Raw genomic sequence first — 25,897 nt, 5'->3', positions numbered from 1 at the left:
TATAAAGTAAATATGTTCATATTTAAAGTGTATACATATTAAAAGTATTTTAGTATATATATATATATATATATATATATAATAGTAATTACATTTCTTATAAATGAACCCAAATGCATATAAAGTATATATTAAATGATATTACAAGTCAATTAATATATCATATTTCATTGATTTATTTAATTAACTATATAAGTTTGTCCTTAATTATATGAAATTAAAAAAAAACTAAGTTTTAAAACTATTATAATCTCACAACTTCCTTTTAGATTTATATATTATAAGTTTATATAAACAAAGATATATATATATTATAATTAATAATTTTATAACTTATAATTTTTGTAATGTTAACATAAAATAGAAAGTAAATATGTTTATATTTAAAGTATATATATACTAAAAATATTTTAGTATATATATAATAGTTATTATATTTCTTATAAATTAACACAATATATAAATTATATATATTAAAAGACATTATAAGTTAATTAATAATCATAGTTTCATGAATTAATTTAATTAACTATATAGATTTGCCCTTAATTTCATGAAAATAAAAAAAAAATGGTTAGGTTCCAAAACTTTTATAATTTCAAAAACTCTCTTTAAGTGTATATTTTATAAGTTTATATAAATAATTATATATATTATAATTAATAATTTTATAAGTTATAATTTTTTTAATGTCAACAAAAAATATAAAGTAAATATATTTATATAAAAAAATATATAATAATAATAATAATTATTATTATTATTATTATTATATTTCGTTTTAATATGATATGATGTTCATATGATTTAAACATAATTAATAATTTTTAAAATTTTAATTTAAATATATTAATGTCATCACATTAATAATTAGAGTAATCATACTTTTCATATATTTGTTAGTTTTTTAATAAAATGAATTGCTAGTAAAGTTGGTAAAAAATATATATTTTTTATTTAATTATTTAAATAATAATAAAATATTTATAAATGGTATTCGAGTAGCGAGTACCCAAGGGGTGGTACTCAAACCCATTCTAAACTAGATTATAGGATATCCTAACCTTATATAACCGGGTCGAGTATCTGTAGGTACCCTATAACAGGGTATCCATTGCCATCTCTACTTAGTGGCACTGCATACCTTATCAGGTTAGCCTTTTGGGATAAGGTAATGGCCACGTGACAAGAATGTCACGGATCTCACATCAGTAAAATAAGGGATAGGTATTGGGTATATAAATATAAGTATTCCACTACCTATCAAGTATGCCTTTTCGATTAGGAATGTGAAACTGTGATTTATAAACTTATTTAAACTCTATTTTCAGAGTTAGACAACATGACGTTGGGTAAATACAAAGTTTGAGGTAGACTTGAATTAATGTAAAAGTTCTTATCCTATAAGTAAAGAGAAAATGCAACAAAGGCGTTGCACAATTGGGTGGGATGGAACGTTATAGTTCTCACATTAATAAGAGATGGAGTAGGTCTTAGGTATATAAACATGAGTCTCCACCACTTATCATATATATATTTTGAGTTGAAAACGTGAGTTTGTGATTTATAAACTTAGTTAAGTTATATTTTCAAAATTTAAGTTTGCACGAGGTTAGGCCTAAATTTGGACCTGTAACATCTAAGTCGTATCAAAAGGTGATTTGTCTCAAAATTGAAATATATATATATATAGTCATTGCCTTCGAAAACAAAATGAATCTAAAATCTAAAAACTAAAAATTTAGAAAGTGAAAAATATTAAATTGTGAAAATATATATTTTGAAATATGATAGAACATACACTTTTTGCATAAGTTTTTTGCACTTGACATTTAAAGGAGCTTTTAAATTAAGTTTCAAATTGTAATTTGTTTTTATTACACTAAGTGTTTATTTGCCCTAATTTTTTTTTAGTTTATCTATATCTTAAAAATAAAAGTCAAGTTAAAGAGGATTTTTGAGAAACTCTTAAAAAAGTAGCTTTATCTAAAAAATAAAATTGTAAAAAATATGTTTAAAAAGAAACTTTAGAGAGGAGCTTTTGTTTCTTTTTTTATTTAAAAAAAACAGGTCAATTTTTAAGGAAATAACTTTTTCTCTATCAATCTTCCTCCCCTCTCATTCTTATTCAAATCACCATTAATCTCGATCTCCCTTTCCTCTACCTCTTTTTATAAAAACTAATAGAAAAAAAGAAAAAAAATATAAAACTCAAAAACAAAGTAGCAACATTTAAGATTTTTTTGTTCTTAAAAAGATTAAGAGAAAATAAAATTCAAAATTTAAAGCTGCATTATGATATTATTTAAAAGTTTTCTTTCTTCTTCACTAAAAAGGATTTTAATGTCATATGTATCGTTTCCTCTTTTTTTTTTTTGGGGAATTGAAGCATTTGATTGCTTGCTAGATCAATAAAAATCTAATACTATTATTACTATGTAAGTTTGAGTATTGTTCCATTTTTTTAATTTTAATATTTAAAATCGTGTATAAACTTGAAGAAGAGTTGTTTCGTTTTGATTTATTAAGTAATCAAAGATGACATAAATACCATTTATGATAATTTTAACTAAACTTAAAGCTTGTATAATTTATTTTGTCAAACAGCTTATCAAACAGTTTTAATTAAATTTTAAAAGTTATTTTGAAAGTTATTATTTTTTATAAAAACTTCAAAATAACTTTTAAGTTAAAAAAAGTTAGGCCAAACAAGTACTCAAGATAATAAAAAACTTAATGCTTAAGTAGACCAGAGATGTCAAGAAGAATTATTAATTTTTTAAAATTACGTAAGGACAGAAGATTTTAATATATAGTAAAACCTCTATAAACTATTACCTTTAAAACCATGAAAATTTATTAATTAATCAAGATATATTTTATCAATAAATTAATAAATTATTAATTTAGAAATTTATTAATAAAAATTGTTTTGTCAAGATATTCTTTATTTTTTTTCAAAACATTAAACTTAATACATCTATTATGTATTGTGATTATACAAATATTACCAAATTACAAATTATTATTATTCGTGATGAACAAATTTTTGAAAATGTTATGGAAAATGACAAAAAATACGAAGTTGAGGACTATAGTTTTATACCAGAGCCTATCTCGTGCAAAGATGTACTTAAAGCAATAATCACATTATATAATTTTTTCTTGCAATACGAAAACATAATAGTAAAACTTTTTTATGTACTAAAAAAAATTAGAAATAATATCCAAAGAGACATCAATTTAAAAAAGAAACAAATAACATTGAAGTAATATTTTATAAAGGCCTTATAGTTGAGTTATATATATATATATATATGATTTTGATAAATAAGGAGATTATTAGTTTATATATCAAGTGAGATTTATGTATTTTTTTTAATGTATTATCTTATAAATTTAGTGAATTATTAATTTAATACGTTAATTTCAAATTGAGATCGATTAAAATTAGTAATTTATAAAATTTTTACTATATATTATTATTATATAATAATAATAAATTTTTTTATAAATTTATGTATATTGTTATAGTCCATTCGTAAAACTAAGAACAGTGACAAACATTACACACTTTCTTTAACATAAAATTTTGAGATGTTAATCGTTGGTACATCTATTTCATTATACATATTGCTTTTGGATATATGAAAGGAATTTGCTTATCTTACTCTATCCTTTTTGGATGTTTGATTCAATATGGGAATGCCAATCCTGTTAAAAAAAAAAACAGTATACAAATCTATTATAGAAGGCCACAAAAGGTGAAACTTGCCATAAACCTAAATCCTATTTGCAGTAAGATTAACTTATTTACACCACTCCGAGGAGTGGCAGGCGTCGTAAATCAACGGAACTGCAAGGTGCTATAAGGATAAAGTCATAAAGACATCAGCACTACCTTGCCTTACGCAACGGCGACTTCCACAGGGCACAGACCAACAGGTCTTTAGTGCTGCAATAATTCAAACTTCTCTCATTTCTAGACGCTTGCCACTTGTCCTGCATACGACCGTGGAATAAAATTCCCCATACCCTAATTGACTAAACTACCCCCATCATCATCTCCTTCCACCGACCTGTCAACTTCGACTGGAAGACAGGTGTCCAACTGGAAAAAACCAGTCGAAACACCGAATCGAAACCCCTTTTTTTCTCGTACGCGACTGACAGTGAGATCATAAATAACGTTTTTTTTAAGACTTAAATTTGATTTCCCAGCTGTGCAAATTTGTTTTTTAGCTACTAATAAACTTAATTAAATTAAAAAAAGATTTATTAAGTAGCATTAGCAAACTTGTTCCTTTCCCGTGCTTTTTAATACAGCCCAGTTCGCTGTGGAAAAAGAACCATTGCCTTTGCTCTGTTTCCTTGCAGCAGTATTTAAGAAGCCTCCAGTCCCCACTCCTCATAAACCAACCCCCGGCGCACGATAGCCCCTAACCGCACTTTTTTTTTACATTTTCCTTTACTTATAAATAACTCGAGAGCTTTCTCTTTGTCGCGAAATTTCGTAACCTTAAAGTGAAGTTGTCTCCAAAATTCTATGCTGATTATGTACGGCAGATCTATCAAATCATCTTAAGCGAGGTGATTTTAATTTTAACTTTTTTCATCGAATATTAACTTTTTTAGCGTTAATCTTTGTTGTATTTCTTTTAAATGATCATTTTGTCGTGCAATTTTTACTGTGATTTTATATTTCTGTAAGTTATTTGGTTTGATTGATGAAGGCGATCAATTATAGTTTCATAGGTTTTAGTTTAGTTTAATACGAAGATCATCTGTTTTTCCTTTTCCTTCTGTTTGGTTGTTAGAAAAATCAAGGAAAAGAGCCTTTCAAAAAAAAAAAAATCAAGGAAAAGAGAAAATGAAGTGAGTTTTGAACGGTAAGGATAGAAGTTAGCTTTAATTTTCAGATTTTTAGTGTCAACCTAGTGAAAGTGGGAGGTTAGTTTTTGTGTTATTATGATAGCAATAGAGAGTCGTTTGCTTTTTATTGACGCTAAGTGCGATCTAAACAGTTCTCTTTCGGATTAATCTTTGTTATGAACTGTAGATTGAGATTTTGTTTGACTTGTTTTGAATTGATGGGAATTGGCCAAAATACAAGCTGTTGAATGTGAATTTGTTTCAGTTTTGTATTACAGTTCTAATACAGGCAAATAAACAGAGCTTTGCATGTTAAGTGTTCTTTGATGAATGAAGGAAATGAGATTTTGATGTTAAATGCTAATTTATGTGCAATGTGACAGTAAGTCTTTACCAAGACTAGCGAGATCAAGTGATTTGAAGGCCAGAGCTGGCTGCTTTAGTTTGGCATGTGGGGACGTCAACGTGAAGCACTCTCAATGTACAAGAGGTTGTCATCAAGAGATCATTCAACTGTAATGGATGTAGAAGAGAATTCAGGTAAATTTATCTATTGACCAGCTGAGGGTCTCTGCACAGCCATGGTTGTCTAGTTGATAGACCCAGAACCAACAAACTTCAGTTCGATTCTAATTGCCTGAAGCGCTCACTGGTATTTATCCCCTGAGTTGCGTCTTTTTGAATTCTGTATGCAGAAAATTTTTAACCAATGGCAGGATTTTGAAATTTGATTTTTCTTCTTTTTTAGCGCTACATTTTTCAGTTGCATAGTTCTTTTGCTCTCTTTTTAGTTCACCCTTCAGAAATTTGCATTTGGTGATCCATGATGCGAAAAACAGATTAAAAAAATTAGAGGTTGTTTTAGGATATCTAACCAATTTCCTGGAAAATTATGAAAAGGGTTGCTTGAATGAATTCTTTAAAATTTTTTATGAGCATTCAAGAAGATTTTTGTGCTTAACTATTGTGTATGTTTAGCTCTCTTACAGAACAGCATGGATGTGGAAAGTACAAATCCTTCATGGAGGCTTTCTTTCCCGCATGTACTAGTGGCAACCATATCTTCATTCCTATTTGGCTACCACCTTGGGTTCGTGTTCTATATCAAACTGTCATCTCTATATTATTTTCCTGCTTATTCTTTTTGATTAGTTAACATGACTAGAAGCTTATGGTTTGCATATTGACTATTCTATACAGGGTAGTTAATGAACCGCTTGAGAGCATCTCTTTAGATTTAGGTTTCAGTGGGAATACTCTGGCTGAAGGTGACAACTTTTTCCCATCTTTCTTTTTTTTTTCTTTCTGACTTTCACATCTAAAGTAACATGATCGGCTTTATTATAAAATGTTAAATGTAGGTCTGGTGGTGAGTACATGTTTGGGTGGTGCCCTTATTGGATCTTTGTTCAGTGGTTGGATTGCTGATGGTGTTGGGCGCCGTAGGGCATTTCAGTTGTGTGCTGTGCCTATGATTATTGGTGCTTCTATGAGGTAATATGCAATGGTAATCAAATGCTGGTGATAGTTAATTTTTTTGCCATGCTCATTTCTTTCTTACTGACTGCCGTGTTCTTTTTTTTATTTCCTAGTGCTGCTAATAATAACTTGCGATTTGCACTTGACACCCTCCCTTTTTTAATATATTAGTTTACTTTTGATGCATTGAATTATATTTTTTTTATATCTGAGGAAGATGGATTAGAAGTTTATAACCTTGAGAAAAACTTATGTGTCACTTAAACTCTACCGTCTTGAATTAAGTTAGAATAGATAGGACCTTGATTAATACATGTTACATAATTATTTTTCTTCTATTTTGACCTGTGGTAACTTTTGCTCTTACATCATTAGTTGTGCAGAGGTCATGTAGTGAACTTGTTAATATGTGATATACAGAGTATTTCCTTAATGTCCTATGAAACTTTAATTTACTTGCTTTAGTCCCCACATGATTCTGTTCTCTTTGTTTCACTTTGTAAAGTCTGAGTTTATAAGGAAAGCAATAGGACTCTGAAAAACAAAATTTTCATTTCAGTGCAACAACAAAAAATTTGGTGGGTATGCTCATTGGAAGGTTCTTAGTTGGGACTGGAATGGGACTTGGTCCACCTGTTGCAGCTCTATATGTGACAGAGGTATCCACACTGTTGATTTTGTGATGCATTAATTGTCGACTTATATAGCACTCTCTCTTTTGTGCATGAACATAAAGCGGATTTTTGTTACCTGATTTATGTACTCAATGCTTGTAGGTTTCCCCTGCTTCTGTGAGGGGTACTTTCGGAAGCTTCATCCAGATTGCAACATGTCTGGGACTTATGGGGGCTTTGTTTATCGGAATCCCTGTCAAAGACATTGCTGGCTGGTATGAATCATGCTTTAGGTAGAATTTTTTATTGATATGTTACTTTTCTGACTTATTTTGCTTAATTTGCTCAGGTGGCGCATTTGTTTTTGGGTCTCCACGATTCCTGCTGGGTTACTTGCATTTGCCATGATGTTTTGTGCTGAGAGTCCACATTGGTTATACAAGGTTTGCTCCCTCTTTTTCATGATCTGCAATTTTAAATATTAACTATTCAATCTTAATAGTATCATATGAATATTGAAACAAAGCCTTGGATATTGATTCTTAACATAACTTTTTTCCCCTTAACTGTGCGTTGCTCTAATTATCTGATTTTATGTAATATAATCTCCATGGGTGTATGTGTCGCTTCCTTGCTTTTATAGATGCAATTCATTGGTTAGAATCAGTATCAAGTTTTACTAGATCCCTTTTGGTCATGTTATTTGTTCTTTGACTTTTGCTGCATAAAACAGTCCCATTCTTCTATTGAAATGTTTCCGAAATGTGCCCACCACCTGTAGCATGCAACCAAATTCGACAAAAACAGATTGTCAGTTTTGTTAAAGTTCAAGTTGAAGTAAAATGCTTATGTTGTCTTGGTGGTGTCACACAGCAAGGAAGAAGTGCTGAAGCGGAAGCTGAATTTGAGAGGCTTTTAGGTGGATCACATGTCAAATATGCCATGTTAGAATTATCCAAATTTGACAGAGGGGATGATGCGGACACTGTGAAACTCTCAGAATTGCTCTATGGCTGCCATTTTAGAGGTAGATATTACTCTTTAGGCTTTCTGAGCAGTTTTTTATTGGCATAATGCTTTAAAAAGTCCTGAACAATTCAAGAAAATTCAAATAAGCTCTTTTTCTTTTATTGGATTCAATCAAGCTCTATTCTTTTTTTGGGGGTCAAATATACTCTTATGACTAATTGTTGACTAATTACCATTCGTCAAAATGAAATTTTTTAATTTATGCTCATGTGGTACTGACACGGCATGTTGACTGGTCATAGTAAAGGGGTTGAAATTGCCATGTGACAATGTCGTCATGCTACATCACCATCAATTATGACAAGTCAGCACACCATGTGGCATAAAAATGACATGTGTCATTTTGACTAATGCCAATTAGTGAACTATTGGTCATAAAGATTTATTTGGCTCAAAATAAAAGTACAAGAGATTAATTGAACATAATAAAAAATAAGGGTTTATTTGAATTTTCTTAAATAGTTCAGAAACTTTTTCGGTTTTATGCCTTGTTTATTCTCTCCATTTTTTGCATCTACAGCTGCTATTGCTGCCACCACTGTAGCTTCCTGTTCTGCTTTGATTTTTCCCTTTTAGGCTTTGTTATTCATGTTCTCCTTTTGCAGTTGTTTTTATTGGGTCAACCCTCTTTGCTTTACAACAGCTGTCTGGTATAAATGCTGTATTTTATTTCTCTTCATCTGTATTTAAAAGTGCGGGAGTACCATCAGACCTTGCGAATGTGTTCATTGGAGTTGCAAATTTAACAGGTATACCTTATTTCCTTAATGCCTGTCTTGTGCATGTTGTATTATGGCATTTTGCCTTGTCTCATGATCTATGATTTTTCATTCATGATAGGATCTATCATTGCGATGCTATTAATGGACAAACTTGGAAGGAAGGTGCTTCTTCTGTGGAGTTTCTTTGGCATGGTAAATATAATTCTTCTCACCAATTTTCTCCTGGAAAGCCCTTTCATGTATAAGTAGTATTCTAATATTGCTCCATGACATGTATTCAGAGAAATAAAGAAAAAAAAGGCATATTGTCTACCCATGGGCGTCTGAATTTACGTTCGTCAATGCTTTACACATGTTTTGTCTTTTGTGCCAAGAGAAAGGAGCCCTCCTTTGTTAAAGTGTTCCATTTATCTCATTTTGAAATGAAATCAAAATGATTTTTTCTGTGAAAGAAGCTAGTATATCCTTCATAACAAGGACCATGGAAGTACAGTTATTTAGACTGCTGTTACCATGTTATGGATGGCTCAGCTAAAAGCAAATATATTTTCTTTTCTTGAATGCAAATTATGACTAGAAATTGGTATTTATGTGTGCATATGATTTACACAGACTATATCAATGGTTCTTCAAGTCACTGCAGCAAATACTTATGTGTCAGGCTCTGGATCTTTATACCTATCAGTTGGCGGCATGCTAATGTAAGTATTGATTAAATTTACCTGTTTTTAAAAACCTCTCAACACCAAGGTCTTACACGGCAGAAAGTATTCAAAATCTGTGGAAGTCATAGTTGGAAATCTTGGTTGTAAGTTTAAATGTGTTTGGATCCTCAGAGGCTCAGACCTGACTGACTCTGACCAATGAAATAAGCAAAAGCTTAGATGTGTAATTGAATGTCCTGCAAATAATGAAAAGATTATCAAATATATTTAATATTACTCTTTTATAAACCACGAGCAGAACTGTTAGTTTGATTATGTTCATAATTATGGAGATATAAATTGCCTATGATGTAAAATGTTAGCCTTGGGCGCTGGAAGGCAGTTAGAGATACAATTTCCGGATATGGACTCTAATTTGAACTTTGTGCAGGTTCGTCTTTACATTTGCACTAGGAGCAGGTCCTGTTCCAGGTCTCCTTCTACCAGAAATTTTCCCTAGTCGAATCAGGGCAAAAGCTATGGCAATCTGTATGTCAGTGCACTGGGTAATTTTCTTTTCTTTCCTTCCATTTTCTTTGTTGGTTGTTTGCTTCTCTTCTTCCAAGAATGAATTTGTATCCTTGTGAGTTGTGACAGCATATGCAATCAAATTTAGTTACACAAGTTGGGATATCAAATTTTAGCAGAGAAATCAGAAATAGATCCCTACTGCTATATTATCTTCTGATGGTTTTTTGTTGGTTGCTTCTGCACTGCTCTTCAGGTAATTAATTTCTTTGTGGGCTTGCTGTTCCTTCGTTTGCTGGAGCAACTTGGGCCACAGCTCTTATACTCGATGTTTGCAAGTGTTTGCATGATGGCTGTGGTCTTCGTTAAAAGGAATGTAATGGAGACAAAAGGAAAATCTCTTCAAGAAATTGAGATAGCTCTTCTCCCACAGGAATAGAGGGTATATTTTCTTCTCGATTCAATCTTATTGATGAAGTTGCTAGTATAAGCTGATCTTACTTATATATAGAGCAACCAAAACGAACCGCCCCAACACGTACAGACGCATCTGCTTGTGCACACAAGCACATGTTGCTTGCATTTGTGTGCATGCACACGTACTGTTAAGAGAGTTTCTTGTATATAATTCCTTCTCATTCGGTGGAATGGATTCATATGCAGGTCAAAACATAAACAAATGGGAAGGGCAGGAATTTTGATTGAACAATAGATCTCATGGAAACCAAGTTTGGCACCAGGCAGATGTTTGACATGAAGTAATAGTTATAAATCCATCTGGCCCTTAATTCATCTGGGGCCAATTGTATTTTGTGGAGAGTTCATAATATTGTAGTGAGAGCGATGTATTCCGGCATCAAATGATATTAGATGCGCTGTGTATGTGACATTTTTTTATCAAATCTTTATGGTTCAATTTGTTTTTGCTTGGTTCCGAGGTAAAATTTCGTATCTTTCCATTTAGGGTCACGCGAGCTGCACTAAATCCTATGCTTATATATAATTAAAAAATATCATATGCTTATATGTAATAATCTAAGAAAATTTTAATAAAGTGTATAATATGTTCATGATGCTTTTTATTAATAATTAAATCAAAATTCTTTTACTGAAATAATTTCATTTGGAGTAACGGATTTTTTTTACTAACAGCGTAAGTGGGATTGAAAGAATCCGACAACATTAACATTAATATATTCGCCGCATATATAGTCAATGCACACTGAAGTGCTTCTGCGGTGCTGCGTCCTTGACTGTTTTCAGTCGCATTATTATGTTATTGCGGATGAATGGATAGACTTGCCATACATGCGTCTGCAGTGAATCAAATTTAGTCGCCCCAAATGATTCTCTTCCTTGTTCACGGCAGTGTGCACACCTGTTAAGCTAAGTTGTTGAAGGTGGTTTGCCAAACGATTCTTGCTTCCAGACTATGTTGCTGAATACAAGAACATATTCCTATGGGCTGAGGACCTTGGAGAAGATAATTTTGATCAAAGGCAGCAAGTATATTCTTCATTTTATGTGAATAAGATTTTAAATGTACTAAGTCCTTCATGTCAAACTCCTAATCTTGTCTGCATACGTACATACTTACATGTCAAACTCAGTTTAGCTAGGTGGGTAACCATGTTTGCACCCCCAATTATTGAGAAATCATATAGCCCTGTTCATTTTTAGATTTTTACCCTCATTTTTCACAGTTACTAGAACTGAAATTTTGGTTTTGAGCTTAAAACATATCCAACTTTTTGTAGATATTTGTCTATAGGTAAAGGCGAGGGACTGAAGATATCACAAAGCACTTGATCAGTTGATCTGAGGTGCATCATCGAATCACAGCACACTGAAGGAATTCAAGAGTGCACATGTTGGTTGTGTAAACTATTGCAGACTCCTTTCGAGAACAAGTCCCCTGTTTCCTAAATTATATATATAATTAATCTTATTCATAATTTAATTTTAATGAATTAATAATATTATAATAATATAATTTTCATTAATATAATAATTTAATAAAATAATAAATATTATATAATAATTTTATTTAAATAATTTAGATAATTATTTTAAGGACTCGATATGCCGCTTAATTATTATGCACAAATAATTTTTCAATTTATGGATTGGGATACTAAGTAGTGTTTGTTTGACTCGACTTTTTTTCAACTTATTTATTTTTTAAAAGTAAAAAACAGATCAAAAATAAATTTTAAAAAGCTTTTAAAAAAGTAATTTTTTTGAAAAAAATAAAATTTTGAAAAAAAGAGTTTCAAGAAAAACTCCTACAAAGAGTTTTTTATTTTTTAAATATAAGAAATTTTTTTTGTTTCAAAAATATCTTTTATCTGTTAAAAATAATTACAATATTATCTTCTAAAGAAATACTTTTTACGATAATTTTAATCAAAGCTATAACTTATAAAAAAAATTTATTAAATAATTTTAGTTTAATTTTAAAAATTATTATTTTTTATAAAAATTTTATATTAACTTTTAAATTAAAAAAAATTAAGTCAAACAAGCTGGTAATGTACATGAGTTCATTTGAATTTGAAAATGAGACAAGTATTTAGGCAGCATATGGTGTAAGAGATGTGATTATTTAAATTACATTTACATTATCGGGTAAGAAAATAACCAACCTTGCAGCAAAGTAATGGAAAAACCAATGGAGTCTCAGATTGGGCCACTTATTCTACAAGGTTAAAATATCTATTTAACATTTTGCCTTTCTTCACTCGGCAAGATTATCGAATCCTTTTTCCCCCACCCTAAGCACATGCTTTCGTTCGTCCTGCTTCTTCTTCCTGCTATTGAAGTCCGAAATTGCTAGGGTTGAAATCTGAACTTTTTGCTTAGTCTTTCTTCTTTCTCTTTTTCTTTAAATCTGATTTTTTCTTTTCTTTTTTTAATTTGGGTTAGGGTTCTTCTTCTTCCTCTTTCTCTTCTTCAAATCTGGGTTTTCTTGATTTGGGTTTAGGGTTCAATGAGGTCTGATTTATCTACTTTTTTTATTGTAGGAAAACAAGACTCTAGCCATCAAGTTTTGACTCTTTCACAGGTAAATATCGGATTTTTAGCCAAGATTTTTCTTCCATTTTACTTGTTTTATTTGTTGACTTTGCTGAAGATGGAATTACTTCTTGGTGTTCTTGTATTGGCTTGCTTGCTTCCTTTTGTATCTGCTGATTTACAAGGTAAAGAGTTACTCTTCTCTGCTTGTGTCTTCCTATGAATTCTTCTGTCTGGTCTACTACTTGGTTTGGTATACACTATTGGTTTGCTTGCTGCTGTCTGCTCAAACATATTCGGCTAAGGCACCTCATCTCTGGCTTTTGTACTGCGTTCACTTTAAGTACAAAACATAATGATAAGTAACAGAATTCACATATATCAGCATCTACATCAGGAAAATTTCTTTTTCTTTAGGAAAAAAATGAGCCAAAAAGATACGTTAAAAGTAAGAGACAACAATTAGATATTGCAATTATAAAGGAAAGTTTGCGAGCTGTTCTCTAGCAAGTTTTTATAATAAAATTTGGCGAACATTTTCTGGAATGGTATCCAATGAGTGATTTTCATAAAAGGGAGAGCTCCTTAATTGGAAGGAGCAGAAACATCAGCAAAGAAATTGGGTTTAAATTTGGCACTTTGCCTACCCACCTGGTCTGTATGACGTATGATTCAGAGTTCAGACAGCTAACTTGCAATCTTTTGAAGATTATTTAATTTCCCCACCTTCCCTCTAATATATTATTACAGCTCAAAACTAAGATATCTGTCTAAATCCTAGTTGGCATTTGTGCTTAGCCTAGAGAAATGGCAATGAGCTTGATCCTTGATTTGGGGGTTGGTTTCATGTGTGTTTAGCTTAAAAGCAGTGCTAGCAAAATCCCGATTTGACTTTTTTAATTTTGTATAAATAAACAAGATATGGTGGCTTGTTCAGGAACAAAAGATATGTTTGGAAGGAAGTTGGAAATTAGAACTGACTTTGCAATGAAAATTATTGGGACTAACATGATTGGGATAGAATTTGATTAGATATGAACGAGACAGGACAGCTGAACTGCCAATTTGATACCTCATATACACATTATCACATGGTTGTAATTTTAGGAAGGAGGCTGGCGGCAGCTCAGTTTTGTGTCCTGCAGATGTCTGTTTTTATTAAAAACACATGATTTTTCTTTGTTTCTTTCTTGTATTTCCTTTCATGTTTATTTCATCTTGCATGCTAATTCTGGTTGGACCTTTCATGTGTTGCCCTGCCTTCCCTTCTCACATTAGAGCTGCAAGGACTGTTTGTGATTTGGTGCTAGCTTTGAATCTGTTGGTTCTTGGCTGCATTTGCTCTATGATTAAAAACAACAATTAAATGAAGCCTGGTGTTCGTTAGTTGAATAAGATTTGAATACATAGCTAAGGTATTGAAGTTAGTGAGGTAGTTTAGTAAAGACTATATAGCTCATATAAGGAGCACCAAATATTAGAAACTTGTTTTCCCCATCTCATTCGAATGCGGGATGGGTAAGTTCGAACGCACATTGTTTTGTTCTTCATATTGTTTGTCACAATCAAATGAATTAGATGCTAATATTGTTGATGAGAAGTAAAATAACAAATTCTGACCGAAAAAAGGGCCTGCACAAATGGAAGTCATAATGTAATTTATGGAATGTAATAACATTTGCTATTTAATAGTCTTTTAAAACATGTAGAATTTTTTTTTAAATGATAAAATAAAACAGGTATATAAATTACTTTTTAAGGAGAACTTCACATGTATAGAGAGTATAAAACTCTCATTTTTTGTGAAGGCCTCCTTTATATAAAGGGGTGTCCTCTCTCTTAGAGTATTGTTTTCCTAGTGTTTCTGCTATTTATTTTCTTGGTATATCTCTCCCTCTCTCGCCGGTTATTCTCTTATCTAGGGTTGTTTCAAAGCCAATCCAATTTCTTTTCTTTTCCTTTTAGCATGCTCGTTCTAGGGTTTTGTTTTTCGCTAATGTTATTTTGATTAAAGTCATTAATTGATGTAAATAATATTCTGACACTGTGGTATTACTAAATATTAATCAATTTTTACCACCAGTGCAGGCCGGGGACAAAAATCATGGCTTCACGATTATTTATGACTGCTGCAGAGAAGATCAGGCCTGCAGCCATGAGGCGGCAAGCCCTGTCATTGACCGATGCAGCCGCCTCCAGAATCTGTCAGCTTCTTCAACAGCGTCAAAGACCGTTCCTTCGATTGGGTGTCAAGGCTCGTGGTTGCAATGGCTTATCCTACACCCTCAATTACGCTGATGAGAAAGGAAAGTTTGATGAATTGGTTGAAGACAAGGGTGTGAAAATATTAATTGATCCAAAAGCTTTGATGCATGTGATTGGAACCAAGATGGACTTTGTAGATGATAAACTCAGGTCTGAGTTCATTTTTATCAACCCAAACTCTAAAGGGCAGTGTGGATGTGGTGAATCTTTCATGACAACAGCTGGTACTAGTGGTGGAGCTGCTAAACAGGGTAGTGATTGAAAATTACTAGAAGACTTGTAATAAGATAGGATTTGTACTAACCAACAAACTAACGGGAAAAGAAGTTCAGCATACAGGTGAGCTTTTATAGCAATTTATAGGTTCAAAACATTCCTTTAATACTGATGCTAGTTTGGCATCTGAAATTGATTCCATTTGTTTATGCAATTGTCATGTTACATAAGTTCTAATAGAAGTTGAAGTAGTTCATTATAGAAGCTAAAATATTAATCAATGTTTGAAAATTTAATCAGCTAGTAGGAGAAAGGAGAAAGCAAAAATGGTTCTATCAGAAGATGAAATTAAGAGGTTGTTTCTTATTTAGGGTTATTTCGAAGTCAATTTTTTTTTTTTATTTTCTTTATAGCATGCCCTTGTTTTCTGCTAAGTTTATTTTGATTAAATAAATAATATTAGGCACAATACTTAAATTAGTCTCTAAATTATTAAAAAAAAAGGAAGTGTCAGTGTTTACTGTTATATAGTTAGAACTGGATAATAGGGTTTTAATCAAATAATCCTATCAACGGTATAATGTCTAAGCATGTTTCCTGTTACATGAGCATTTACCTAGTAAAAACTGAATAATATGGTTTTAATCAAAAGCACAAGTAATAATCCTATCAAATTGGTTAGTGGTCTCAAAACCCGATGGATTTTAGTTAGGGCATGAAGATAACCACGATGCTAGTTTAATGCAATTCTGGGTTTTGGTCAGTAGCATCACTAGCAATGATAATGTAATCTCTTTGAAAAAATTGATTTATTTAACATGAAAGTATTTCCACCTCCTGGCAATTGCCAAATGGGGTTGTTGTGAAGGAATATTTGATTTTGTGCTCAATTGTTAGCTCTGTTCAACACAGTAATTTTGTGTCCTGATAGAATAGTATTCCCTTTGTAGGCTTGTAATAAACATTAAGTATGTATTGGAACAAAAGCTGGAATCAAAAAGAAAATTACAAAGGATAATCATCAACCAATGGCATCAAAAAATACAGTTATTAATCAGCTTTTTATAAACTAGGCAGTACCTAAATTCTCTAAAGTATGTATTGCTGCTTTGCTCTCAAGATGAAATCAACTTCAATTGGGATAGGTTGCCCCAAGAAAGGGATGGGATAATCAAGCATGGGAAGGTACCCATCACAATCCATAAAAGATTGCAAATCCCCTGCCCTGAATGGGTGCCCTCCTTTTTGGCCCTTATTTAATATTATACCATGTGTCATCTGCTAATGAAACTAAGACCCCTTTGATTTTTGATGGAAAAGGGGAGTTTGTATAAATGAATTGCATTGAATTTGATCAGGTAATTGACAATTTTGGCGACATAATTTTGAACGGATTACGCTTGGTTATGTGATAGTTTTTTGATTACATAACTACGTCTTGATTGATTCATTAACACATATCACGTTAAATATTAATTTTTTAATACAAGTATTGCATTATAATATAAAGGTCAAATGTGACATTACTCTTAATTTTTTTTTAAAACAAGTGTTTTATGGATTGACCGACGCTCAATGTAAAGAGACATTAATGAATTAACGGTATGTTTTGGTTTGTAAAATGAAATAAAAATTGTAAGAATATAATATAACATAAATAATTATTTTATAATTTCATAGAATGATGTTTAGTTAGTTAAAGCATATAGAAGAATATGCAAAGAATAAATATAAAAATATCATTTTACCCCTCAATTAAAAATTAATATTTAAAACTCTCATATATATATATATATATATATATTTGTCTAACATCATTTTATTATTAAATAAAATAATAACTTAAATTTTTAATTAAAAATTTTCATCACATTTGTTAACTCCTACAAAAATATCATCTCAACTTTTTTCAAAAATAATAAATGTTTTTATATACCAAAACAAATTTTTTTTTATATTTTCTTTTTCTCTTATCCCTTCTGCCTTCTTTTTCTTTTTTGTTTGTCATTTTTCACCCACCGTTGGAAAGAATCTACTCGCCCGAGTTGCTGATCTTAAGCGGCCTTTTGCCATCTGAAAATTGGAATGAGGTAAGACAATACTCTTTTGATTATGCCTTTCATCAACTACACTAAATTTTTGGCGTTTTTAACAAAAAAAACAAAAAAAGGGGAGGAAAAGCTTACACTTTACCACATGTATATATTTCTGGTTTTCACAATTAATGCAGTGCATACAACATACTGTTTTAATACAGAGACATGCAACTTCCAAAGATTCATGATCTCTCATCTTTCTAATTGCTGATTTTTTAACTATACCTTAAAACAAATTGGAATATATAATTTAACTGTTCAACGATATACCTCAATACCGACCAAGCTCAAGAGAATTGCATGGAAAAACCACTGCTGGTGGTCCTGACATTAACAGGGCCAAAATCATCGAAATCAGAGTCAGAACCCATGTCATTATAATCATTCCACCCACCAGGGGAATCCTCATCGTGGTCATTCTTTGTAAGAGGGACATGCAGCTCAGATATTGGAACTGGAAGAGGCTCTTCATTGAAATACTTGTCATTGAGCAGTTCCATTGCAGTAGCTCTATTAGCTGGGTCATAACAAACAAGCCTTTTGACAAGAGAAATTTCATAGGGGGACCGATTGGGTAAGCAGGCTTCTAAACCAGTTGGATTTTCTATCTTGGCAAAAGAAATTGTTCTGTAATCAGGAAGTTTACAACAGCCTGGCCAGACCTCTTCAGTCAAGTTTCCCAAAACACTAATGATTCTGCCCAGCTGATCAATGTCAGAAATCCCTGGAAAAAGGGGCTCAAGAGTTAGCAGCTCTGAAAAGATGCAACCCAATGACCACAAGTCCACCTCTAGTCCATAGTCTGTTGATCCATAGAGTAGTTCAGGGGCTCTGAACCAGCGGGTACCAACACAAGATGTGAGGGCACCATGTTCATCATCCCCCCCTTCTTCAGCCTCGTATGAGTAAGAACTCTTGAGAGGATCATCTTCAATGTCACTTATAGTACCTGTTGCAAGACAAGATGTGTTTCCGTCATTAATATTTGTTTCTTTGTCAGTTTCATCCAAGGCGTGTCGTTTAGCCTTGAGCTCAACGAATTGTCTAAAATATTCTTCTCTACTCATGTCCTCCTCCACTTGGTTATTATATCCTGGATTTTGTAAACTGTCAGTTCCAGGGACAGCATCTAATGGTGGCGAAATGTTTTCGTGATATCCTGTGTTCTGCTCGTATGGTTGTTGGTTATCATTGTCAGCAACAAATCTGGGCTCCATGAGCATCCTTGCCTGAAAACAAAGCCAAACAGACATATGACACATCGAAGATAACAAATTAAATAAACAGCACAGCTCTTTTATAGACAATAACTCACACAGCACTCGGCGGTCTTGAGAAACACACTAGAGACACTAATCACATTCATACAAGAATATGTACCAAGGCTGTGAGATAGATGTTGCAATCAAGACTAACTACTCAAAACTAGCAGTTGGAGAGTTCTAGCAGCCGAGTTGTCAAGTTAACACAGCCACCAAGGAACCACTAATACTTAGTCGAGACAAAATCTCCACTTCTTTCAATTCCTTGATCCCATCATTCTTTTGATATACCTAGTATGAAACATGAGAACATGAAAAGCGCAAGATGCGGGCCCAGACCAAAATCCACAAAATTTAAATTACTGAAAGCACGTTAGTAACAATCAAAACAAATGACATTGATGCCAAATCTTTACAGCCTGTGCCTGTACTAACCGTTTATTGACACCGAAAAGTCATATTATGATATAATGCATGGGGCCAATGCGCTAAGCTTTCCTGTAATTATCAGGAAACCAATGGGACGTCCTAATGATATTGTAGCAAGTCAATAGAAAAAGCAATAGTATTTCATAATTTAGCATCAACACCTCTTATTAATGCAAATGCATCACCTCATTTACCATTACAAATACAACATTTGGATGACAAAAACACCCAGAATGCAGAAATTTGAAAAAATCCCGTCAAACCCAAAGCATCCAAATTTTCTTCTCTGAACTTTGGTACAGATCAATTTGATCACATGTTTTGAAGCATCTGCTAAAAGAACAAAGGAATAGACATAGTTTGAGAACAAAAAATTTCAACATATTCCTAATCAGATTATTATTCTACACACTGGCGGTGGACTTTATAAACGCAATGGGCGGGTTTATACACTTGATAAATGGTCATTGAACTTAATCATCGGGCTATTATCTTGAACACTTAGAAGCTCTGGGTTTATACACTTGCTATGTGTCCCGTTAAATTAAAGCAAATCTTCCAATCAAAACTAAACTTCATTCAAGATCACCAGTCACCACACTTTTCTTCCCAAAGCTTCACATTTCAACTATATATCTTGTAAGAAGCAATAAAAAGGAAGAGCACATACATTTCGCAAAACCGAAGTTCCCCAACAGAACCGTTAACTCAAAAAACCAAAATCAAACTAAAGCTAAGAAAATCCAATAAAATTTACCTGACCAAAATCAGCTAACTTAAGAACCCCATCATCAGAAACCAACAAATTCCCAGGCTTTAAATCCCGATGAACGATCATGTTCCGATGACAGGCGTCGACCCCGCATAAAATCTGAAGCATCCATCTTTTAACTTCTCCAAGTCGGACCCCACCTTCCTTTCTTTTCGCTTCGCGAATAACCGCCGCTAAATCGGTCCTCAAGAACTCCAAGACGAGCACGGCGTCCTCGTCCTCCCGCCAGAAGTACTCGTGCAAAACGACGATGTTGGGGCAGTTTTGGAGCATTTGCAAGGCCTCGATTTCTCGGAACGCCGATTGGTAGTCGTGGACTTCCTTGAGGGCGACTATGAGGTTGTCGGAGAGTCGACGGGCCCTGTAGACGTCGGAGTAGGCGCCTGAACCGACGCGTTCCATGATCTCGTACTTGGCGACGATCTCGGGTCTGGTGTGGATACTCCAGCTCTTTGGTGGTGGACGCTCCATTTTTCTTTCTTTGTCTGATGATGTTCGAGGTTGCCTTTTTTCTGTTGTGCTTCGAAGAATCGATCTGAAAGAGGAAAGAGCGAGCATAAGAAGTTATAAGCAACGACGACGTTTGATGAAGTGGGGTCACATTGCAGCACATTGTTTGGTCCCATTATTGGGCCCGACATCAAAGCCCAGGAGGCAAAGAGTTCTTTTAGCAGAATGTTCTTCCGGGTCTTAATTGAAGAGCTAAAAGGGCACAACAGAGTTTGTCCAGAAGGCTTAATATCAAGTCAGGGACGGATCAGAATTGGTAAGCCGCAATCAGACAAACTTAATTTTTAGAATATTAACTTAAAATTAATCCGAACGATAAATGGATTTTGATTTGATTCACATTTTAAAAAATATAGTAAAATATCAATAAAATTTGAATTTTGATATAATGGAAGACATAACTATCATGTCTGCATATATCCAATGATCCCATACTTCGTTTCTTGAGCCGATGATTCTGACACCTATGCGTGGTTAGATAAGAGAGGGGAAGTTGCCTCCTTACATGCAAATTTAAGAAGCCGATCTACCTTCCCCACTTCATATCATTTATTATGGTTCAGTCCCTGTCCTAAAATCCGCTGGTTCCTTCCTTGTTCTTATCAGGGACACAATTGAACCTCATAAATTGACAATTTTTAAGTGAATGAACGTTACCGCTGTACATGTGGTTGAAGTCTTGGAAGAAATGGATTATCATCCGTCCTTTTTTTCGGTGGCGCATGTGCTTCGAATAAATGGACGATGACACACAACCACCAGTGAGCATTGCCAAAATCCTTGTCAAAAGGAAGATTGTTGATCACTTGGATTCAATTAATACCTGATTTTGTTGATAAATGTCGCTTATTGCTTGTAAATTCCTTGTCTAAGCAAAAGGATTCTATTATCCATAACTCTTATATCAGGAGTTCGCTTGCACTATCTTTTCTGCTCAATAATTTTTCAAGAACCAGAAGATGTTGAACAAAGAAGTAACATGAGATCCTAGCTGAAGGGTAAAAAGCAAATGACCCGTGGATAAGGAGTTAAACAACATATTTAATTCATAGCAAGTTATATTTTCAGCAGCAACCACAAAAGAAGTTTTACAAAGTAATACTAATAATACACGAGAGAATGAACAATTCCCTCTGTCTTTCTCCCCGTCAGTTTCTTGGTCCAGCACAAGTCATTGAGTACCCAAAAACATGAAAGCATCTATGAAGTTTGCTTAGTCAGGAAGCAGCACTTGTCAGTGGCTGATGACTATGGATCCACAACCACACCATCTCCTAATCAAGCATCACATCCTCCACAGACCAAACTCCTGCTACAGATGGCAAATAATTAGTACTATATATGCACCCAAGGCAGTGAAACATTTGCTAAGTGGTCTTATATTCCATATCGGTTAAGTTGAAAGATTTATAGTGACCTTATTCAGGTCAAGTCTCTTCACCAATGGTTACTTTGTTTTCTGATTGCAATGCCCTCAAATTGGCACACAAACCAGACCAGAGCCTTGGGATGCCTTAAATAAGTCTAACCATGTAGAGTGATCTGAATTCATAGGAAACTTTTCCTAGAATGTTGATCCTATAAAAAAGGGGGCATTAATAGAAGATACGGTGCTTCATTTAAAAGCATTGCCCGAACAGTTCACGTGTCCTTTCCATTTTCCTCCCTGATTCCCTGTTCTAAGGGAGGCTTTGGCATGATGCAAAGTTCCAGAAGACTTTTTTTAACTCATCAAGGACCAAAAACAAATTTTAAGGGGTGCCCTCCCTATAATTCCAGTTGTCTTTGTTTCGGAAACCTATCCCTTCCAGTTCATCAGTGATAATCTGACAGAACTCAGCCTCTCTATGACCATGAGGATTCTGTAACCTTGTCTGAATTATTTGTTATAATGGTACAACACGACTTAAGAATGAACACTAATATACCAATCTTTTCAAATGACAGGAATAAATCTTAAGGCTTAAAAGCAACCAAAACTACCGAAAGAGAAGAAATGAACTACTTACGCAATTGAGCAGCCAGACCTTCGGTGCCTTTTCTTCCTTGCCACCTCCTTCCTCCTTGGGGGTTGAAGAACAACCTTGATTGCAGTATCAAAGACTGCTTTGACATTCTGAACAGTCAACAAAGATCAAGTTTTATTCATTAAAACATTTACAAAACAATACACAAAAGGAAATATATATATATAAAGAAGGAAAAGACAACAGAACAAGCCTTAGTATAACGACATGAAGAATTCACCTGCTGAGTCTTGGAGCTGCATTCAATATAAGCAGCTGCACCAATTTGTTTCCTCAGTTCCTCTCCCTGTGTAGCATAATCTGAATGAGCTACTTTACTTCATGCTAAAACCCAAATACTATCCACAAATAAAAAGTTCACAATAAAGCTAAACTTAAGAAAAGCATTACCTGAGCAGATGTTATAATGTTAGACCCCATTTGATCAGCAAGATATGCTCTATCCTCCCGCAGATCTGATATAGATAGAAAGAACATAATTCAATGTTACTCATCAAATCCTTTCAATATGTATGAACATACTTCTGTGCATAGTTATAAGATAAAAAAATTCTCAGATAGCTGCCTACCTAGCTTTGTTCCAACCAGAACAATCGGAACATTTGGTGCAAATCGACGTAATTCTGGCATCCACTGTGAACAAATCAAATGGATAATTTAGGATATTGGATATGACACAGTAAAACAGCTCCTGACGTGATGCCATTAATCCAATTTTCCTAACATCAAGATTCCATTAAAAGACATTTGTGCTGAGAAAGAATACAAAGCCAACAGCCATTTGACTTTAATTTGAATTGGAATAAATCCACTTTTTTCAAACATGATCTAAAAATATCAATAGCCAAAAGTCCTCTTTTTTTTTTTTTTTTTTTTTGCTTATAGAACGGAAGAAAAGTTAAAAGTAGAAGTCATTAGCATCGAAAATAGTACCTTCTTGAGAACGTTTTCATAGCTTGCTCTGCTAATGAGTGAGAATGCTAAGACAAATATGTCTGCACCTCGGTAACTCAGTGGCCTTAACCTGCTATAATCCTCCTGACCTTTGAATCAGATGAAAAACGAAAACTCAATCAGAAAAGAAGCATCGAGCAAAACCCATCAAGTTATTCAACCAATCATAGCAAGCAGCGAAGAAGAGCTCAAGTTTACATGTAAGAAACCCCAAATACCTGCAGTATCCCATAAACCCAAATTAACAACGCTCCCATCCACAGCCACATTGGCACTGAAATTGTCAAACACTGTTGGTATGTAATCCTGACACAGAAAAAAAAGCAATAAAGCTTGAGAAAAAGAGCAAGCTTACTACTCCTAAGTTGCATAAATAAGAAAAAAAAATACCCAGTGTGTAAACTTTTGAGAGGAACCACTCCTGAGTTTCAAAGTACATAAATGCAATAAAACAAGGATAAGAGCGAATTTCAGCAGGTTGGTACTTCAAAAAACTTACAGTTGGGAACTTGTTGCTGGTGTAACAAATGAGCATACAGGTTTTTCCAACAGCTCCATCTCCAACTGTAACACATTTAATGAACTTTGAAGCACTCATCTTCCTAAACTGGAAACACTGGTAGTTCTTTAGCTACAGCACTAATATATATTAAAACTCCTTGAAAAGTTCAGTTAAAGGAAGCAAGGTGCAGCTTCAGAGTAAAAGACTAATATAAAAGTTAAACAAGAGAAAGCAGGAGGTAAGAGAGAGAAGTGTTCTAAGGTGAGATAAAGAGTGAGAAGATTGTGGAGTTGAAGTCTCCCTTGCAAGTGTCAAGAGAAAAACTAATAAAAAAACACATCAGCTTGTGAGAGAAGTAATCATCTGTAGTCAAAGGGTCCTATAGCACTTTATCGTCCCTCTCAATAGATTTCAAAAATCTAACAGATAAATATTTTGAAATGCAGAAAATGGGGCCCCCTCTCAAACGGCAACCTATGGCCCTTCTTCATTGTTGGTTTCCAGCTTGTGTTTTTGACATTATTTATTACTGCTAAGGTAGATATGATTAAACAAATAAACCTCCCATAAATTCTAGTCCAATAAGTTTCAACTGCTCATCCAACTGTTTAAATTTCCATAGAGCATCTTCAGTATTTCTCATGTCTTTAAATGATATGTAGTTTCCTTTTATCAATAGTTCAATACTTAACTCTTGAAGGATTGATTGAGTCTGAACCTGAAAAACAATGTTAGTATTACAAAGTTTAAATATTTATCCCAAGTTCCAAAACTCTTAAACAACTTACTAGTGTCAGCAACTTCATTCAATCTTTGATAGTAAGTGATTTTGGATTCTTTAATGTTAACCTTGAATGTTGAAGCCTTGTGAAACTCAACGTTATCATACCTTAACAAAGAGATGGACCAACTTATCTACCTTGAATTAAGGTACCAAAGTCTTAATAAATTGCCCCATATTTATGGGCATAATAAATTTATATTATTTTGAAAAGATCATCCTATTTTACCGCGGCCAAAAGGTAATTAGAAAAGACCCAAGGGCAACATCATTTTTCTTGAGGCCCAGAACAAAGGTGTAACAATCCATTATCAAATGTCTTTTCTGCATCTGTGCTCCACATAAAAAACACAGTAACAGGTGGAGAAATGGTTTCTTTAATACTCTACCATTTTAAACAGTTTTTTGAAACGAATGCGACCGTTAGGTTCATTCAATTTATTACATCAACAATCGTGATGTCCTCTTGTCGTTTGTTCCTATTTATCATACACATGCAAACTACTGCAAAGGACAAAGTAGATTAGCCATATTTTTCTGCAGTTGCCCACCATGCTACTTTCCATGCTTGGCCCAAATCTCTATTTTTTTTTTTTTCAGGTGTTCTTTTACTGAAGCCTGTAATAAATAAACGTGGGGTAAGAAAGTATTTTTCTTGTTTCTTTGGTCACCAGGTTTCTGCTGCTTTTCTTGAAAAGAATGACCAGTCTTGGGGGACTGTGTTTTTGTGTTTCATGTTATTTATGTTTGATGGCAAAGGTTGGTTGGGTTCGTTGGCATTAAATGCTTAGCAGGCGGGGAGAACATGAAATGGCAAAAATTGATTTGGTTGTTCTCCTGTTTCCATTGTAGAGTTCGGTTTTTTCACCTGCCCTTGAATTGTCACAACTTGTGCGTTAAATGGATTCAAGGAAGAGTTAAACCTGAACAAGAAAATGGTGTGTTCTAATGCAAAGAGTTCACCTTAAGTTCAGTAATAATGTGAAATTATTATCACAGTATATTGTTTTTTCTGCCAAAAATTATTCTGTTTTTTTCAGGGGAGAAAAGAAAAACTGGGGTGTTTGTGGGGAGCAAAGAAAAGATCTTACAAGATCCAGCTGTCTTGAACCCAACTTACAGTAGATGTTGACAAACCATCACTAAAAATAGTGACAGTGTCCAAATTCACTGAAGAGAC

General features: G+C 33.4%; 4 protein-coding genes across 9 annotated transcripts; 2 read left to right on the top strand and 2 right to left on the bottom strand.

The window, feature by feature from the left end:
- The first annotated feature begins 4,331 nt into the window (after window positions 1-4,331).
- LOC18588571 (Major facilitator superfamily protein) lies at window positions 4,332-10,804 on the top strand. 4 transcript variants are annotated; one of them, XM_007013059.3, is made up of 15 exons: window positions 4,332-4,590; window positions 5,256-5,412; window positions 5,851-5,962; window positions 6,073-6,140; window positions 6,234-6,366; window positions 6,911-7,010; window positions 7,128-7,240; window positions 7,315-7,408; window positions 7,839-7,992; window positions 8,600-8,743; window positions 8,835-8,908; window positions 9,329-9,417; window positions 9,812-9,926; window positions 10,145-10,330; window positions 10,552-10,804. In XM_007013059.3, the coding sequence occupies exons 2-14, from the start codon at window positions 5,322-5,324 to the stop codon at window positions 10,325-10,327; spliced, it is 1,470 nt and encodes a 489-aa protein (XP_007013121.1). In that variant the 5' UTR covers window positions 4,332-4,590; window positions 5,256-5,321; the 3' UTR covers window positions 10,328-10,330; window positions 10,552-10,804. The 4 variants fall into 4 exon arrangements, with proteins under 4 accessions (XP_007013121.1, XP_017983660.1, XP_017983659.1 ...); XM_018128171.2 differs by lacking the exon at window positions 4,332-4,590 and having other exon boundaries at window positions 5,272-5,412; window positions 5,862-5,962; XM_018128170.2 differs by lacking the exon at window positions 4,332-4,590 and having other exon boundaries at window positions 5,278-5,524; window positions 5,862-5,962.
- A 1,762-nt stretch (window positions 10,805-12,566) lies between these two features.
- LOC18588570 (iron-sulfur assembly protein IscA-like 3, mitochondrial) lies at window positions 12,567-15,598 on the top strand. 2 transcript variants are annotated; one of them, XM_007013058.3, is made up of 3 exons: window positions 12,567-12,725; window positions 12,912-12,952; window positions 14,987-15,598. In XM_007013058.3, the coding sequence occupies exon 3, from the start codon at window positions 15,008-15,010 to the stop codon at window positions 15,428-15,430; it is 423 nt and encodes a 140-aa protein (XP_007013120.3). In that variant the 5' UTR covers window positions 12,567-12,725; window positions 12,912-12,952; window positions 14,987-15,007; the 3' UTR covers window positions 15,431-15,598. The 2 variants fall into 2 exon arrangements, with proteins under 2 accessions (XP_007013120.3, XP_007013118.3); XM_007013056.3 differs by having other exon boundaries at window positions 12,568-12,725; window positions 14,992-15,598.
- Window positions 15,599-17,556: 1,958 nt separating this feature from the next.
- Window positions 17,557-20,488, bottom strand: CAK1AT (CDK-activating kinase 1AT). The gene is made up of 2 exons (XM_007013055.3): window positions 19,929-20,488; window positions 17,557-18,709 (listed from the first exon to the last, which is right to left on the bottom strand). The coding sequence occupies exons 1-2, from the start codon at window positions 20,412-20,414 to the stop codon at window positions 17,768-17,770; spliced, it is 1,428 nt and encodes a 475-aa protein (XP_007013117.1). The 5' UTR covers window positions 20,415-20,488; the 3' UTR covers window positions 17,557-17,767.
- Window positions 20,489-21,474: 986 nt separating this feature from the next.
- Window positions 21,475-24,211, bottom strand: ROP9 (RHO-related protein from plants 9). Of its 2 annotated transcripts, none has more exons than XM_018127603.2 (8): window positions 23,934-24,211; window positions 23,653-23,740; window positions 23,414-23,523; window positions 23,050-23,113; window positions 22,871-22,935; window positions 22,701-22,766; window positions 22,463-22,569; window positions 21,475-21,765 (listed from the first exon to the last, which is right to left on the bottom strand). In XM_018127603.2, exons 1-8 carry the CDS (start codon window positions 24,030-24,032, stop codon window positions 21,732-21,734), a joined length of 633 nt encoding a protein of 210 aa, XP_017983092.1. In that variant the 5' UTR covers window positions 24,033-24,211; the 3' UTR covers window positions 21,475-21,731. The 2 variants fall into 2 exon arrangements, with proteins under 2 accessions (XP_017983092.1, XP_007013116.1); XM_007013054.3 differs by having other exon boundaries at window positions 21,606-21,762.
- Window positions 24,212-25,897: the final 1,686 nt, after the last annotated feature.

Source organism: Theobroma cacao, chromosome 9 (assembly GCF_053813885.1).
Source record: "Theobroma cacao isolate CCN51 chromosome 9, ASM5381388v1, whole genome shotgun sequence".
Lineage (NCBI taxonomy): Eukaryota > Viridiplantae > Streptophyta > Magnoliopsida > Malvales > Malvaceae > Theobroma > Theobroma cacao.
The sequence above is the reverse complement of the archived record's forward strand: the minus strand, read 5'-3'. Positions and strand labels throughout refer to the sequence as shown.